Below are 19,104 nucleotides of genomic sequence, written 5' to 3'. Positions count from 1 at the left end.
CGATCGATCGGTCGGCCTCTCTGGTGTTTTATACGGTGGCTCTCTTGTTTTATTGGCGGAGAGACAGCTGGACTAGTAGGTCTCGCCCGCGGCTCGCTGGCTGCCTCCGGCTCCGCCTACGCTTGCGCTTGCGCCCACATGTGAGCGCATGACGTGTACGTACGCCATGTCGCGCCAGCCTATCGCACGGGTCGTTGAATTGTCTCCGCGCGCCTGCCTGCGGGCTGCGGCTGCGGAGCGGTGGCTGGGCTAGCCAGCAGAGCCGCTTGACCCCCGGCGCGGGCCGGCTGCCCGCGGCGGTGCCCGCCGGCCGCCGCGCCGACTGGAGAGAGAGAGAGAGAGAGAGAGAGAGAGAGAGAGAGATCTAGAGAGGATTCGACGGATCGAGCAATGGCCGGCCGCGCACCGGGCACTCATCGCCGGTCTTCTTCCTTAATGCGTGGGTGCGGCCCCGGCCGGCGGCTCTATTACTGGCTCTCCAATCAGCCACAGAAACGGCATGTGGCCGGCCTCCCCATTCGATTCAGGGATTCAGCCAATCAGCCAGGCCTGCCATGGTCTGTCTGGTCCCCGTCGCTACGCTACGCAATAGTCTGTGTCTTGCTGCCTCCCGGCCCCTAGCTAACCTCTGCAGCATGCCGCATGTAGCGGTTCTTGGTTTGCTGGTAGCAGCCGGCCGGGTTGTTGGTTATTAACTTTGGGGAATGCATGGCACGGCCTCGCTTGATCTGCGCTGGTGCTCCCGGCCTGGCCTCTTGCTAAGCTAGCTCTTCTGTTCATGCCGCCCGGCCGGCCCGCCGCCGATTATGGCCGGCCGGCCGGCCTGCACCGTAATTTTAATGCGTGGATCGCCGTACAGCCTCGGGTGGAGCGCCCACATGCGCACGTGATCGATGCGCGCGGGGGGAGGGAAACCGCCCGCGCTACCGACTGTTGCTCGCCGGAGAGGCAGACTAGCGCAGGGCCTCCTCGATCGGGTCCTCCTGATCAGTAGTAGTAGCTGAGTACGGCCTCCATATGTCGTCTATGCCCAGGGAGCTAGAATGAAGATCCGAGATTCACATCCACATATATATGTGGACAGTACATCTAAACTTTTTTATTTCTATATAAATAGTACATACCACAATGTATATATAGTTCATATTTCAATGCACTGAAAATAATTAATCTAGTACTGCTAATATTGTTTTCAACAAGGATCCAAATACAGAAGGCTAGGTAACTAAACAATTGTAACCTATACTATGTCCATTGCGCAAGTTACAAAAAAAGTACGGTGGATATGATGATGTTGAGCAGTATGTGCATACATCAATATGTTATTATTGTATGCGCGTGTGGCTGTCCAGCTGGTATATTCTTTTGAGTTCCAAGGGCCGGGGAACTGGGCACTTGCATTGCTTCCTAGCTGGGTTGCTTCAGCTAAACCCCAATCAGGGGGACACTACTAGTCTAAATTTTTTTCAATAATACAAGTATTGGTCGTTTCCTCCAAATGGTTTCATTATATATACCAAGCGCCGCCTTAAATAATTGTATGTGGACAAATCATGTTTTGTGAGAGTCGCCACCTGAGCGTGAGCACTTGAGTGTGAAAGATTGTGACATTAACCGTGACTCGATCCGGGAGCAAGAACCAATAAGCACAACTAAAAAATGTTACCGTGATGGGCAATTAACATCATGGGGGTTAAATGATCAATAACCGTCACATCGGATGCACATGTCAGGTATCAATTTGATTTGAAGGGTTCTGTATTTTTAGGTGCATTAAGTGACTTCTAACCGGAGCATACACCAATAATGGAAGAGCAGAATTAGCTTGGATTTTTTTTTGAAAAAAGTCTTGTCGATAAATAGTTACCTATATGCATAGCATGCATGTATTCCTCATCCTTGTCTTGTTGAGTTGCTAACAAGCTAAAAAGTAAACATGCACTGCCAATTAAGTATGTAAAATTCAACAGATCGATCAAATTAAAGGGACAAATAAAGAGTATATATAGCATAAAAATAGAATAGGCAACCCATCCAAAACTCTACTTTTGGATGGCTAGGTATATAGTTGTGGTGTAGTTTCTAGTTAATTGCTCTTAATAATTAAGAACCGGTAACTTTGTGCGATAGTATGTGCAAGTATAAAGGAACACTTTTAATTTTGTGTGCTCCTTTTTTTTATTTTGTGTCAGCAAGGCCTGTAGGTTTGTTCCTATCTGCGTGGTTATGTTGCTGCCACAACATCCATGAAAAGAACAGAGTGGTTGCATCTGGCCTGCAGCTATAGTTAGCGGCCATGCATATCTTTACCAATTTATAAAGCGTTCAATGTTTCCACCTGAAATTTTGGTTTGGTTTAACATATGTCACTGATGGGTGGACCCGAAGCGTATATAATGAGAATTGAACAACAATACTATATATTATAACCTAAACGGACTCAAATACCATATAATCTAAACTGACTTGATGAATAAAATAGTAACACAAATATAACAAAATTCGTGTTGAAGAAAATCTATAAAAAAAAAGAGCCGCGATCATCGTGACAACACATGCGCATATTTGCTACTATATCTAAACTCATGGTGAACTGCCATAAATTAAGAACCATATTTTTCCCTCCTTTTCAAGATACGGAGAGGATTAGGCGAGAGCCAACCGAAGACGTCTATTCAAACCAAAGGTCTACCACCCTTTTTGTTCTTTTGTCTCCGTACCCTGTAGTACCTGTAAGTGCAAATAGAAGTGGGAGAGAAGGTAGTAGGGAGAAGGTAGGCACATAACATAAACAATGAACTAATTAACGTACTCCTTGCTCACTCGACCTCCATCTAGTAGGTGCAAAGAAAGGAAAAGCTAGAAAGCAGGGCTTCTGTCAACGTCATGTACTGAGTCCACTTGCAACATGCATGAGACGTGTAGCTTGTTCTTGTTGGCATATATATCCATGACTCAGCTCATGACAAAACCAGTGACCTTTGTATCAAAGGAATAATCCATTTTCCATTGTGCTAACAAGTACTCCACGGAGTAATATGATCTTGTTCTTTTGGAGACAAAAGGATTGGAATGTTTTTATCTAGTGCTTGCTGATTCCCTTGTGCTTTCTGCCTAAGATGCCATAATCACCAAGAAGAGACCAAACATAACCACACTACCAGCACTCGGTCTCCTACTCAATCTCCATGACTTAGTTTATCCAGGTGCAAAGCCAGAAATACACTTGGATGTGTAGTAGTATCCATTAGTAGTAAAATAGACAACACCACCCAAAATGAAAAATAAAAATATCAGAACAGAGAACGAGGTGGGAACCGATCTCTCTCTGCTTGGCCACTTTGAGAACAATGAGATGGAAACATGTGGCTAAATTGCCAAGGTTGGTAGCCCAGAGTGTGGTGCTCCCTGTACATAGTACGATGCGCACATGCACCACCACTCTGTTGTCTCTTGCTAGCTAGGCTGCATACACAGGGGTTATTGGCAGTCACAATACTAGCTAATCGCTTCAGATTAGCATCGGAAAGCAGTGAAATTTTTTGTCACCCTAGCAATTAGTTAATCCTCCATTTACCCTCTCTCGAGGTGGCAAACAGAGGCCATGGAACGCGGACGGGAGGCCAGCATTACGGATAATTTCAGCGGTAAAACCAAAAAAAAAAGAAACCGTACAGACAAACAGGGCAGTCTCCGTCCTATGCATGCAGAACGAACCAATCGGAGAAGCCAGCGCAGGGCAAGTGCACATGTGTCGGTGTCCGGTGTGGTCCACGTGGACCCGGTTCCAGCCGTGCACTCGCCATTTGGATATCTCCTCTCCTGTTTTTTTTTTTTGAAGCAAGCCTCTCTTTTTGTTTGCATCAAAACCAATTTCAACAGCTGGGAAGGAGTGCACCTAGGGCTACTGAATTTCCATGTATAGAAGAACATGCCCATGATGCATGAGCCTTTTTGGGTATTGGCACTTGGCAGTGCGTGTGTGATTGTGTGTGTCATGCTTCTGTATGTGTGTACTCAGCTTTTGTGATGTGCAAGCTAGGCATTTCATTGGTAGGACTACTCCTGCCTTTGGGCTGCTTTTGCTGTGACAGACCATAGGAATGGCAACAAGTGGCAAGAGCACTATGCTTCATGAGAATGACAAGAGAGCCGCCACATAGGTGGCAGGAAGGATTGTTTGATCACCCGACTAAATTTTATTCGATTCTTTTGCACTGGATGTTTGGATACTACTAAATATAGACTAACTATAAAACTAATTGCATAGATGGAGACTAATTCACGAGACGAATCCATTAACCTAATTAGTTCATGATTTGATAACGTTGTGCTACAGTAAACATATGCTAAGGATGAATTAATTAGATTTAATAGATTCATCTTGTGAAGTAGCCTTCATTTATACAATTGGTTTTGTAATCAATCTATATTTAATACTTATAATTGGTGTCTATATCCGATTTGACGGACTAAAATTTAGTCATCCGGATCCAAACAGATCCGAAGATCTACTAGCAGGTAATAAGTTGAGGTGGAGGCCTCAGAGATCTCAGCTGGGTTTTAGCCAAAGGTACTTCATGCGGATTCCTATGCTCATATATAAGAGATCTACTATTTAAATATGGAAGGGGACCATATATGTTACCAGGAGACCACCAGGCACTCTCAAAAAATATACCACGGATTATGTCAATGACATGTGGGCCTAGTTCCACATGCCACTACTAGTTGTGTGTTTTGTAAGGTGCAATGCAGTTTTGCTAGGCTTTGCCGCTTTGAAATATTGCATGAAGCGATGATGTATCTTTGCAAATCTGAGCACACAAAGCATTAACTTTGTATACACTTATGTTCCAAAAAAAATGCGCACAAAGTTCAAGTCTTGATATATAACATAACACGCCGAGTATGTTCTTTTTTTTTGTTTTGCACTTCCAAACTTTTTTTGTATTACAGCATAGATTCCTCCTTTGAAGACGCTAGGAGGATTGTTTTACTGATTCTCGCATCAAAGCAATTGGTTATCAACTTATCATAAAGCACCACCTGTCCAACTACCATTTTGCGATTTTGGCCATCATATTACGTATTACGTTTTTTTTTCTACAAGTTATGGCCATGGGAGGACCTATAAAGAGCATGCCACGTGTAAGCTACAAGAGGTCTCGCAGTTATTCCGTCCGCTTTCATAAAGTCTGGCAATTGGTTTGCTTGCACATGTTTGGAAGGAAAAAAAAAACACAGTTTTTAGAGGAAGCGTGAAGTGCGGAAGTTGCCTAATAATGGCCAAGTTGTCATATATCCTACAAAACAAGGCAAGAGAAGAAAATTAAATTGAGGCCCAATCCACGAGGAGATTCCTAAGACAGGTAATTTGGCCAAATCTTAATTAATGATCCAAGGGATCCAAACATAAACATATATATGAGCTAGGCAATAACATGGAAGCATATGCCTTCAAGATTTATCAATGTCTCTGTTTTTGTCCATGCTCGTTCAGTGGTCTAAAATTTTCAACAACAGGGACCATACTTGAGTTGTTTGTCATGTTGTTCAACTCTCCAGGTTCCATTGACGAATAATACGAGTACAAACTTTAACTAGAAGGAATCTTCATCCCCTGGAGGCATCTATCCATATTAGTCTAAAATATAGGATATTGGACTTTAGACCCCTTTCTCTATGGATTTAGTTCTAGTATGTGTTAATTCTCAATCGCGCTTGTGTAGAATAATATTAGTTAACCTATATATGATGCCGGCTCACCTCATTAGACCAAATAAAACCAATAAGACAGTTCTTATGTACGTCGCATTATAAGCAAATTAAATGCCACTGCACATGCTTCGCTAGATGTCACAACCTCACATGCATGTATGCAGGGGTCGAAGACAATGAAGAATAATAAACATATGAAGTACCAACAGCAGTAGCAACAAGAACAAGAACAAGAACAAGAACAAACGAAGCTTGCTACTATGTACATATATGCAGGCTGATAGAGTATTCTGAAAACTGAAGAACTGGACAAAATAAAGGAGGCATAAAGAAATGGAGCTGCATGCCATGCATTAGAAGAGATTCCAGCAGGTAATTAAGATCCCTGCAAGTTGTATGCTGAATCCAAACGGTGCACCAGCAAATTAAAAGAAGAACAAAGTAAGAAAAGAAAAGCGCGCGCAAAGAGACAGAGTTTGTTGGTGTCAGGTGTGTGGTTCGTTTGCATCCGTACTGAACAATAGAAAAATTGGTAATCCATCTGTCAAGCAACAACAAGATGCATGATCGATGATCTGCTCTTCAATTTGACCGGACCACTACTCGATCGGCATAGAAAAGTCCAGGCGAACCTGCAAAGTCAGTTGGTTAATTTTAGCGAAGGCTTGTTTCCTAAAAAAATAATCACATAATTTTTTTTAGCAAAAGCACTGGCACCACATGCAAGTTCTAGCCCAACAGCATTCATCGCTGCGAAACCAACCAAACTAGCGGACCCTGGGCCGCTCGCGAGGGCGACTGCGCGTCCAGCCGCCGGTCCCTCCTCAACCACGCTCTAACGGCCGCCACCGCCGCCTGCGACCGACGGTGGCGGTGGCGACCCCCCCCAACCCCCACCCCATCTCTCTCTCTCCCCACTCTCACCCTCGCAAACCCTAGGTCGCCAGTCGCCTTTGTTCGCTGCCGGTCGCCGGCCACCGGCCGAGCCCGGATCTACGCATCCCTAGCTCGTCGGGGGCGGGGGGCTCTCCCTCAACGACGATTGCCCCACCCCGGCCTTCCGCGGTTGCATCCCGCCCCTTCTGCCGCCTGGTGTGCTGGGACGCGGATGGGTGCGGCGCCGCCTCCCAGTGATCGTCCTCACTGCCTCTGGCCAGCTTCCCTGGCCCTTCACCTGCCCCTCCGCCGCCTTGTGTGTCGGAGGCACTGCCATGGTGCGGCGCCGCCACCCAGCGGCTGGATCCGTGCTGCCCTGCCGGCTGGGCTTCACCCTATCGATATTTTACCAGCTGCCCACCGAGTGGTATACCCGAGGTGGTAAATTTAGGTTGAGAGATGCCGAGATTAGGAACTCGAGGGTGCAAGGAACACAAGATTTAGACAGGTTCGGGCCGCGAGGTGCGTAATACCCTACGTCCCGTATGGTGATTTGTATTGTCTTGGGTGTAGATGTTATGTTTTGAGGGGGTCCCTGCCCCCCTTATATGTCCGAGAGGACAGGGTTACATGAATCCTAGTCCAATACTAGCCAAGAAATCGTACCCGAGTACAACTCGAGTAGTTTTCTTCTGTACCGACTAGTCCTACTCTCATACGAGTAGAGTATAACACAAATAAGAGATAAGACAAGCTCTATCTTCTAATCATGTTTGAACTATGTTATGTACACAGTCCCGTAGTCCCGGGTCTGACAAGCCCCCGAGCTCTTCATAGCCGAGTACTGCAGACTTCTCGAGTACTTTCGAAGTAGTCTTCGGCTTCTTTTGGAGCTCCGTCTTAAAGTTCTTCTTCGAGTACCTTCTTAGCTGCATCGAAGCTATGAGGTGCTCATGCCCCGAATTACTTCTTTAGTATGGTGTGCGATTGTAAAATCGCACCCCATATGGAGTAGCCCCCGAGCCTTAGGTTAAATCGGAGAATCAGGCTGAGGATCACATTAGTCTTGAATCCTCCTTACTTACTTTTCAAATAAATTTAAAAAATAAGTAGTCGATGCCACGTATCCCGCAGCCCCTGAGCCTTTAATCCAAATCTTTCAGGTTTGGAAATAAGGATCCAAAGGACGTGGCATGCAGTGAAAAAATGTTCCTGTGATAAATAATTAGTTGGATGGTGCAGATGATGAAAATTAGATGTGGAATTCGAAAAACCCCTTTTTTGGGACAATTAATCCTGAAAAAATGATTAATCGAATATCTTATCTAAAAAATCCACCAAACGACCCCTCATCTTCAGAATATTCTCTAAGACGACTCTTCAACTTCAAAACAGTAAACCTGTAACCGGCCGCTGGTTATTTAACCCCGCGGTAACACCAGGTAAAATCCGTATTTCCAATCTTCAATCCGCCAAGAAATTTCCGAATCCCCAATCTAGCCAAATCTCTCCGCCCTTTTCTCTGCAGCCCCCGAGCAACTCGTGGCGAGTAGATCTAGAAATGGCGCCCAAAAGAACCAACGAGAAGGATGGGAAGGGAAAGGAGTCGCAGCCGCCGTCTGGAGAGTGGACTCACAGTAAGTGCTCCAAGAACGACCTCATGAATCTTGTTTCCGAGGGTTTGCTTCAAGAAAAAATTCTTATCAACTGGCACCCCTCTTTTCGCGAACCTCTTCCCATGGAAAATGTGGACGAAATCATCACATTTTACTATTTTGCCGAACAGGGTTTGGCCCTCTCCTCTTGCTCTTTCTTCCGAGGCCTTCTTTATTTCTACGGGCTTGAGCTCCATCACCTCAACCCGAACTCAATTTGCTATATTGCCATCTTCGTCCATTTTTGCTAAGTTTTCCTTGGAATTGAACCCCACTGGGATCTTTTCCGCTTCCTTCTCTGAGTAAAGCCGCAGCCCACCTCAAAAAATCCATCCATTATAGGGGGCGCCGGCATCCAGCTTAGACAACAAGCCGGCGATAGGTACCTTTCCTACAAATTCCCTTCAATATTCCTGGATGGAAGAGCCATTGGTTTTACATCGAAAATCATGCCTCCCAGCTTCTTGAAAAATTCGGCAAACCCCCCGTCGTGAGGCCAGAGTGGAACACCGAACTCTCCAGAGAAGACATGAAACAAGTCGACAAGTTGCTGGCCATCATAGCAGCCCATAAAGAAATAGGAGTGACCGGAGCATCCGTGATGTTTTCCTTCTTCAAACGACGGATCCAGCCAATCCACCAACGCCATACAGTAGGCTTCGAATACATAGACGCTGAAGATCCATCTCGGATGTGCGCAGAGGAGCTGACTGACGACGCCGCGCTCATCCGGGTTAAGCGAGTGCTGCTAGACATGAACGCAGTTCCCTACGTCCCGCAGTTATTTTCTGTGCAAGATCCTCTAAAATCGGTAAGTATTCGACTACTTTTTTAGAACAAGTTCTGCTGTTTTGCCACTGCCAACTGAAAATCTTCTGCAGGGACACACAGAATTGTACCAAAGCTATCCACCACAACCCGACATCCCCCGACCAGACCACCTTCTTCCCAGCGCCGCGGCAGAAGCAAAAAAGGCTCAAGCATCCAAAGCTCAACCAAGCAACGAAACAACCAAAAGCGAGAGCCCCCTGGCGGAAAGGGAAACTGAAGGGAAGGCGAGAAGGGTACCCAGGGGATCTATCCCTGACACACCTGCCCCATTCCTAGGGTGGGGGGGGGGTGTGCCACAGCCGTGCCCGGGTCTGGCGCGAGGGCTTGTGCTCCGCCGTCATGTTTGGCCGGGTGGCTGACACACCCATGGGTGGAGGCGCCCTCTGCTGCCGGCGGGGGTGTTCGGCCGGCGATCTGCCCCGATCCGCGTTGTGGCGACACTAATCGGCCCATGGTAGACTTTTCTGGTGGCGGCGGTGTATTCTAGGGAAGGAATGGGGAAGGAGAAAGCCTAGGATCTACTTGCGAGCCACTGACGGCGACGCTCTCGGGTGCCGTTTACCTACTTGAAGGCGTCATTCCCCTTTTCCTTCCTCTCCGGTGAATTTTCCGGGTGAGAACCTTGACCTTGTAGGTCGAACGATGACGACGCTAGTGGCGTCGCCCCCCTCCTTTGAGGCGTCGTTTTGGATGCTCTGTCGGATGTCGCTGCCATCACTTCAAGGATTGTTGCCAAACGCCATCCCCGCTTATATCTGGCTTGTCATTGTCGTGGCAGTAGTAGGGAGTTTCCTCTTCTGCGCCTGTCTTCACTTTGATTCGATCACTTCGCCCAGGTTGCTTAAGTCATCGTCGTCTGGCGGATGCTTGGCTGCCCCTCTCTACGCTGGCAAATACTTTGCTGCCGTTGATTGCTTGCTCTGGCGGATGCTTTGCCGCCACCGTTGTGTTGGTCGTATCGCTTCAGGTAGATGCTTTGCCACATTGTTTCTGTTGTCTGGGTGGATGTTTTTCCATCTATGCTTAGAGACCTTTGGCAACCTTGTCGTGGTGGTATCTTTTAGCAGGTTCAGATGTTTGGTCGTAGCTAAGTTTGGTGGGTTTGAGTTTGTTTCCTCCCATGTTATTCTTATTTTTCTTGTGTTGGGTCGCCTACCACTAGCTTGTGGTGCTCTGTAATCGCTTTAATAGCCTCTACCTATTAAGATTTATACTAATTGTATTGCTTCCCTATTAATAAAATACGTGCTAAGACACTTTCTAAATAAATCACAAGAAAGTTCTGCATTATTTCCATTTCTTATTATTGAATGATTGCCGGCCGGGCCGGGTTGGTTCATACGATGAGCAGGTCACTTGCTAGCCTGCATTGTATTGCTCAAAACTACTAGTTAGTTTATAACAAAAAAATATTAAAAATCATGTCGAGATTTTGTCTCAGGAGGAAAGCAGAGACGTTCCAATGTTGGCAAGAGAAAAGGGGGCTGTCTGTCTCTCTATCTGGTGGTGATAGAGCTACACAGGAGAGGAGGCTGCAGTACTGTCCGGTGATGGAGGCACACACGAGCCTGCTGCACTGTCGTCCAAACTATTGACTGATTCACATTTGACGACGCTGCAAACTCTTGCAGCCTTGCCATGGCATGTGGAGACCGTACGCGCCGAGCGCCACGGCACGGCACGCATCGACCTGGCCGGGCTTTCAATTCGCCGCCCCTGGCGGCTCCCTGCACAGTGGCAACACGCGCATTACGGCGCAGCTGCTAGCTAGCAGCCGGGCGGTGGGGTGGCGGCGTCACATCGTCGAAGCAGCTGATGATTAGCTGGGGGCGTCGTCCCCGGCCCCGGAGCAGTTACTGGCCGGCGCGGTTAACTTCGGGCGGAGCCGCGAGTGTACGTTTGGTTCAGGAATCGATTGAAACGCCTGACAGCAAGCTGTCTTTCTTTCCCGGCCCTGCATTATTGGATAGGTTCACACTGTGTTAATGCGCTCATGACATTCCCGTGAGATGGTCCAGTTCCAGTAGATCGAGGTGGGACGCGTGCCGACATTTTGTCGATCGATCGGTATGCTCTCTTCAATCGAATTCGGACATGTATGCAGTTGGATTCCCGAAAGATGGTATGGTATCATTAGTGCAGCAAGTAGATCATGGCGTTTCGGGCAGCGCCGGCCGGCCAGCCGGGGACCCGGCCAGCTGCGCGCGACTAGCTCGTCGTCGAAACTCGAAACCTAGCTGCTGCTAGGTCCTCGGAACATCGGCACATGCTCCATCTGACGCTGCGCGGATGGCATAAGCAGGTGACGGATCGATTGACGACGACGACGACGACGCAGGCCTGCCGCTGCCGCTCCTGCCGCGGCATCCATTATCGTCTGCCGCTCTCGTCTCCTTTTTCTGATCCCCCTGCCTGAACTGAAACCCCATAGGACGCCGGTCGCGCGCATGCGGACCACCAGCGAGGCCGAGCTGGAATTCGCCGACAAACGCGTGAATCCACACGGCCGGCTGGGCTGGCGACTAGCTATAGGCCGGACTCCTGTGTGTGTGCCTGTGCAGTGTCTCGATCAATCCAAATCATTCAGCTTCAGCAATCGTCGGTCCACTGCCGGCAGCAAAGAAAGAGCGCGCACGATTCTTCATTTTCAGACAGGATTTGTACCATACGTAGTATACATCAATTGATTATTGCCACGTACTAATACCTAGTGTTCTACTATCGTTTCAGGGTTAACACATCGTCAGAGTCCAGCATGGGAGCAGCAAGGCAGCAACAGCAAGCACCAGTTGCTCAACGGCTCAATGTACCATGGGCTGAAGGGAGGAGCTCTGAATGCTCGCAGCTAGATGGGCGCCTGCAGTCAGCAGAGGCTTCGGTAGCGCATCTGAACGATGGGGTGTTTGGTTACAGGGAATTTAGTATTGAATCTTTATATGCTAATTAGGAGGATTAAATATAAGATAATTATAAAACTAATTGCACACATGGAGGCTAATTCACGAGACTCATCTATTAAGCCTAATTAATCGATCATTAGCGTATATTTAATGTAGCACTATATTGTCAAATTATGGACTAATTGGACTTAATAGATTTCTATCGTAGATTAGTCTCCATCTGTACAATTAGTTTTATAATTAATTTATATTTAATACTTCTGATTAGTATGGTAGAGACTAAAATTTAGTCTGTAAAACCAAAGAGCTCTTCGAACACCTATTCAGAGGAACCGCTGGTGAGAAGTGAGATCTGCAGCCACGCATGCATTCTACTTACCACAGCGCGCCGGCTCACGTATGCACGGACGCTAGCTTCTGCATCCGCCTGCCAAATTAAAGGATCTATCTCTACAACGATTGTACAGCCGTTGCAGTGACGTAGCCTGATAGCCGTGCAGATTGGTTCAGATCTGCTTAAATCCCCTGGCAAATAATGATGAGAACACGTTCTGAGCCACTTATTATACCAATTTATATTTTTCCTAAAAAATAACAGGTGACGTAGGAGCTGGCGTCATCCAATTCAAAGCACACACGTAAACAAAACAAAAAAAAGAAAGAAAGAGGGAGGATAATCTGATTCCACATGGACAAGTGAATTCAGCCCACCAAAGACAATTGGGCCCAAAAGGTCGACGCCACGATCTCTGGTTATCTTTTTATTTATGGTGCACGTCAATGCACTTCTCGAAACTGGAAAGAAAACAGCTGACTTGCTGGCGTCATCTAATTTCAACGAAAGAAAGAAAATATTGGAAAAAGAAAGCGGGAGGATAAACTGATTAGTGATTCCACATGAACAAGTGAATTCAGCCCATTCACCAGCTTCAGCCACTAGGGCCTCCAAAGCGTAGCCTTCATGGGTTATATGGGCCAGGGAAAGGACTCTGTTTTACTTTTATAGTTGGAAAAAGTTAATTTTACCTCCCTAAACTTTTAGGATAGGATCCGTGTTTCCTCCCTAAATAATGTGTGAACTCCTTAATCTCGTGATACTGGACATGTGACCTCTGGTTTCTCTCAGTGATTTTGCTCTTTTTATTTTATGTTTATTTTGGCTGAACCTTTGAAAAGTTATATAAATAAAAAATATAAAATGGAAAATTCTAATTTTGTTGAACTCCACATGAGTAGGTCTATGCAGTGAACATATGATATGATATAATTTAGTAAAATAATTTATTATATTTTAGATATATACTTTTCTATAATTAATTTATAGCTACAGTTTTGTGGTCCAATTATGATGAAATTTTTATGGTGGACTAATCATTAATTATTATATGCTTGAGATTTAGTAAATTTTTCATGCTTATTTGATCATTTATGTTTAAGCAACTAAATTTCAAGCTATATCATAGATTCTCCATTTTCTCAAGCATACATGATCCAATGAGCATGATTCTCAAGTATACATGATCCAATGAGCATGATTTTTTTATTACAACTCAAACATATAATGATTAGTGCACTATAAAAATTTCACCATAATTGGATAATGGAACTGTAGCTATAAATTAATTATAGAAAAATATATATCTAAAAGCATAACAAATTTTTTTACTAAATTATATCATATCATATGTTCACTGCATAGATCTACTCACGTGGAGTCAAAAAATGAATTTTCTATTTTATAATTTTTTATGATTTAATATAATTTTCCAAAGATTTAGCTAAAATAAACATAAAAGAATCACTGAGAGAAACCAGTTAGGGAGGTCACATGTTCGGTATCGCGAGGTCAAGAAGTCCAGACGGATAGTTTTATTATCTAGAGAGAAAACGTGGATTCATCCTAAAATTCCAGGAGGTAAAAATAACTTCTTTTATATTTTACAGAGATGAACATAGTTGTTCGTTGAATTTTCTTATAAAAATAGTGAATTGAGATGATATTTCGACACAAGTTTATCAGTAAATTAGTATTGTATGATGCATTTGAATTTGGAATTCAAAAGGCAAAAGAAAACGCTGATTCTTCCGTCCGATTAGTAACCCTTTGCCTTGTAAAGTTGCAATTAAACTACGCACGCCACTGCCCTCGCCGCCGAGTCCCCCGCTCTCCCCGGGGCGCACTACCGAGCCTTTTCCGCCTTTTCGGCACGAGCAAAACAGCAGCGAGAAGCGACACAGGGGGAGAGAGAAGAAATACCTTCAAAACCCCTCACCCCAATCCGCCGCCGCTAGTGCCCACTGCGCGCGCGGCGACCGACGGGCGAGAGAGCAGGCGACGGCCGGCGACGGGGAGCAGCACGCGATCCTCACCGGCGCCTCTACATCCGTGGGTAGTAGCCCGCCTCCCTCCTGCTGCTCCTCCCCTGCGACCCCTCGCCAAAGCCGATCGATTGCTCGCTCGGTTTCGCTTTTCCCCAACCTTTAAGATGGCTGCGGCCGCGAGCGATCACATCGGAATCCCTCCGTCTTAGTCGCCCAGTTAGCCATGTGTCGCTTTGCTGCGCGCCGTGCGCCTCGATCCATCCATGGGTAGATTAGGTTCCTCAGCGCGCGAAATCAACATAATCCATGGTGCGCGTGCGGTTTATTTTTCTGAAACTTTAGGGGTTTCGATTGAACAACCCCCAATCCCTGTGCACCGATTAAGTCGGCACCTGCTTCGATTGTTTACATGTGACCAATGTGGTGCATGATGTGCTCAGAAATCACACAAACTGGTGCAGGGAACGATGTGATGTTTCGTGAATGTTTCTTTACTTTTGCTAGAATTTCAGTTGTCCTCCTGCTCGCTGTATTGCTGATCGTCTGGTTCTGGTTTTCCCCAATATTTTGTAGTTTTCGTTTTCTAAGAATTTGAATCGACTAAAAGCTAACCAATCAGTTCTGCAAGTTGTTGTGAGAATCCACCTATAGGGTTTCTTCATGACTGTGTCTCTGCTTGTTTGGTTGATTGCTTGCCTACTTCTTGCGTGCTGTCTCTCTTATGTGTGACCTATCTGTAGCTCTACTGTTTTTCAGCGAGAGTTTTCTTTTCCGTCACCTCCCTTGAAGTTTCAGCTAGAAATTGTGTTAATCAATCTGTTGTCTTGTTGTGCCTTGACTAGTACCTTGTGATTTCTGTAACATCATTTGTTTGCAAATTACATCAGTACGTTAGGCTCAACAGCTTTACACCGTTCCTTGTTATGATAAGTTGATAATGTATGGCTAATTTATGTTGAAGCCTGGGAGTTAGTCTCCCTGAATGCTTATACATGTCGTATTTGTGTGAGGTAATAATTTTGACATCTGAATTTTGATATAAATAGGTTTGTATGCACAAAACATTCACATTCAAGTTTATTGTATCGTGTGTAAATGTTTGATTGATATATCCTTACAGCTGCAATGCTAAATCCATGTGTTCCAGAAGCACTTGCATAACAGCAATTAATATTTTTTTTCTTCTGCTGCTATCATTGGATCTCCAAAAAGAATTCTTCTTATACAACTTTTTACAACTGCAGTTCCAGCGTGAGAGCAAAGCAGCAAAATGAATGGCCACCTAAGCTTTGAGGAAGGCTGGAAGGTCCTGGAACAGGGTATCGTAAAATGCTCAAAGATTTTGGAGTGCACTAGTACAAGGCCTACTGTGGCTGAGTACATGAATTACTATGAGTATGCTTCTATCACTTCATGATGCAGTACATACCTTATCGGTGTTACTCAAAGTTGCAGCTCATCATTTGGTCTTCTATTTTCCCAGCTGTTCTTACAGGATGGCTGTGCAGAAACAGCATTATTGTCAGGAAATGTACAATGGTTTCAAGACAACGCTTGCAGATTGTGTCCGTGCAATGGTACAATATTTATTTTTGCTTTTGACTGCATAATCTTCTGTAGTTGAGGCAAAATATTTCTAGAGTTGAGCATGCTGACTTCTAACGCTGATGAATGAAATCATATATCTGAAAAGGGACCACTGTGGGTGCAGTTCTTTCCTTTCCATCTCTTTGCCTCAGTGTATGGTATCTCGTGATGCGTGTTGTCAGAGCTATTTCATGGCAATTTCTGCGCTATTGCTATATTTGTCCTTAGTTAAAAACCCTGACTAATGAATAGGATAGTATTTTAGATCAGATTCTTGCTGCCCGTAGAAAATGAAACTTAGATCTGAGTTTGGACTATTTGCTGAATGTTTATTACTTGCAATATTTAGCTTCTTCTATTTATTGTTTCTTTGGCTTCATTTGAGGCAATCATGAGCTGGCACCAGCAATAATCGCTGCAAAAAGCATCATGTACCTTCTTGCCTTAGCAATAAAGCACATACACTTTCATGGTTTTGTTATATTGACGTTATGAAGTAGGCATGTGCAATTTCTGCTATTTATAGTATTAAATAAGGTGAGTGTAATAGTTCTGTAGTGGACTACCATCATTGAAAGTATCATCTATTTTTTGTGTTTATTTGTGCGGTCATGTGCCAAAATAACAAAAGATGCTGCCTTTTTTTAGAAATTTAAGAGGGGAGCCCCCTACCTAAAATTTCATTGATAAAATAAAAATAGTACTTTATTACAACTTACAAATGCAATACATATGGATCAGAGAGAAACAAAGGAAGGAGGAGATGTACCACTGCCATTTCCTTGCTTTAATGTAGGACCACCATAATGTCATTTTAATGCAATAACATGCTTACCTAACCAATTTAGTTTAGCCCTGGATATCTGTTTCTTTTCCCCCTTGCTTGACATTTTCCATTTTTTGCATTAGGTTCTGCCACATCTCATGCACAAGAAAAATGACTGCTTTTTTAGAGAGCTTTTGAAAATGTGGTCAAACTATGCCATCATGGTTAGATGTGTAACTGGCTTCTTTAGCTATTTGGACCGCTGCTATGTGGAGCAGTACAAACTACCATCACTAAGCGACGCTGCTGCTACTTCTTTCTTTGGTCCAGTGAGTATCATGCAACGAATTTACTTGCTTCAACATTTCCTGTTGCTTGTGAAGATGAAGCGCTTACCCACTTCTGTGTCTGCAACTTGTTTTATGTCCTTTGCCCATTCGCTAGGTCTTTTCCTTCTTCGGTGATGAAGCAAGAACTGCTCTTCTTACAATGGTAATTGTTAAATAGCTGTCTTTTGTTTTGATCTTAAGTGCTTTCCTTCTGTACATAACAGACAATTCATCCCAGATCCGTCAAGAACGTGATGGAAATAACATGGATTCAGGCTTTCTGGATGTTATGCATGGCATATGTCGTTCTGAAGTCAAAACATTAATGCAAAATGCTGTTCTTCAAGACACGTATGACTACTACTCCATGAGAAGTTCTGAATGGATTGTGCACTACTCTCTGCCAGATTACCTTGCTAAGGTCAGTATATTTATAATATTTGATGTGTCAATGACAGTCTTTCGTTGTTTCTTAACACTGTTGGTACATGCTGTCTATAGGTTCAGGAAAGTATGGAAAAGGAAACCAATAGACTGGCTTACTATCTGAATATTTCAAGTGACAATAGCTTCGACCTCTGTTTACAGGTATTCTATTGCCACTTCAACAGTATTTGTCCCACTTGCTTCTGTTGCCTGTTGGTACTAGTATAAGTTATCCATTGTTGTTCATGTGTTTGGTTTCCTTGCCCTTGCCTAGACTTGCATGTGGGCAAGGAAATTTGATTTTGGACTAGTATTACTTGCCCATTTGCAAGTTAGGCACTTGTTTACCAGCATAAGTGTTAGAATTCTAAAATAAAATCTGCTGTTGCCTAGGAATGGAATCCTGTGCACTACATGGATGTAGGGGTGGTAAAGGGCCTAAAAATTTAGCTTAGGAATTTTAAAGATTGGGCTAAAAAAGGGCTGGGCTCATATTTTATATATTTTTGGGCTAAGGATGATTAAGGGCTGAGTTGGATTGTGAAGGGCGCAGCATTGGGCCATGATCCATTACCACCCCTATGATGCATGCAACCAACATGCGATAATTTCTTGATTCTACTCTCATCGCAGGCTGTTAATGCTCCATTGATGGAAACTTACGACAGTTACGCAAGGGAGAAACAAATTGGTGGCCAGCTTTTGCTTCAAACATACAAGGTAAATCCAATTGCACTCCCTAGTGCCATTTGATAATTTGTTTTTTTTTCCACTAGCTTACATCTGACCCCATCCTCCACTCACCTCAGACTGTTGAGGAGGAACTGCTTGGCAGATGCAGTAGCTTGACACTTGGTGGTTGTTCAGGCAGCAATTCTTTCGATTGAGTGGAGTAGAAAGGCAACTTTTCCTAACATCCACCATGACCCAGCTTACATACAGTAGATCTTTTAGAACATGGCCTGCATGAATTAAAACTATTGTGCAGCTCGTTTTTGGTACAGCTCAAAGCTACCCAGCTCCCAGTCTAGAGCTTGTTGACTTGTCTAGCAGATTTGGCTGCTGATCTGAATGGTGAGATTTCAGTTGAGATTTATACATATGCTATTCGTGATTTATACACAGCTCGCTCACCTTACCATGCACGTCATTCTGCAAAACCAACACCCCGTTGGAAATTTACATGATGGTAGATTCTTGTGATGAAGATGCTCGTTTCTCTGACTATCATCTACTATTAACTTGTCTGAGAATTGGTATGCCAGCAGGGTAAATGGCGTGTGTGCTTTTGCGTGCCTGTTTCCATCCCCTTGATTTGAGAAGGCTTGTCTAGTTTGGCTTTTCGATGAATTGAGTTGATACTGCTTTGTTCCTTTTGATTGTTGATCTGCTGTGATCGCTGGATATGCAGGTTCATCCTGGGGCAGCTGTGCTGTTGGTATTGCATTCTGATATTACCGTTCTATTCTAAAGCCAGTTTCATGACGATGCAACACCTATTCTGTTGATTTCGTGTGATTATATAAGTCTGCCCATATTCTACACTCAGCGTGTACCGTATTGCCTTAACTTTTTCTCTTGCCCTTATCCTGGAAGAAAGAACACACAAGCTTTTGCGAAAGTGCTAATTGGCCTAATTCTCATGCCTTTTTGTACTGCTCCCATTATCTCCTGCGCCTTGCGTTCAAGGT

The 19,104-nt window shown here is 44.6% G+C and overlaps 1 protein-coding gene across 1 annotated transcript; it reads left to right on the top strand.

Annotated features, from left to right (window-relative positions):
* The first annotated feature begins 14,145 nt into the window (after positions 1-14,145).
* LOC112894419 (cullin-1-like) lies at positions 14,146-18,535 on the top strand. Its single transcript, XM_025962125.1, has 9 exons — positions 14,146-14,373; positions 15,550-15,700; positions 15,789-15,882; positions 16,802-16,987; positions 17,103-17,150; positions 17,226-17,408; positions 17,489-17,575; positions 18,047-18,133; positions 18,223-18,535. The coding sequence occupies exons 2-9, from the start codon at positions 15,576-15,578 to the stop codon at positions 18,298-18,300; spliced, it is 888 nt and encodes a 295-aa protein (XP_025817910.1). The 5' UTR covers positions 14,146-14,373; positions 15,550-15,575; the 3' UTR covers positions 18,301-18,535.
* Positions 18,536-19,104: the final 569 nt, after the last annotated feature.

This window comes from Panicum hallii, chromosome 5 (assembly GCF_002211085.1).
Source record: "Panicum hallii strain FIL2 chromosome 5, PHallii_v3.1, whole genome shotgun sequence".
NCBI classification, from domain to species: domain Eukaryota; kingdom Viridiplantae; phylum Streptophyta; class Magnoliopsida; order Poales; family Poaceae; genus Panicum; species Panicum hallii.
The sequence above is the reverse complement of the archived record's forward strand: the minus strand, read 5'-3'. Positions and strand labels throughout refer to the sequence as shown.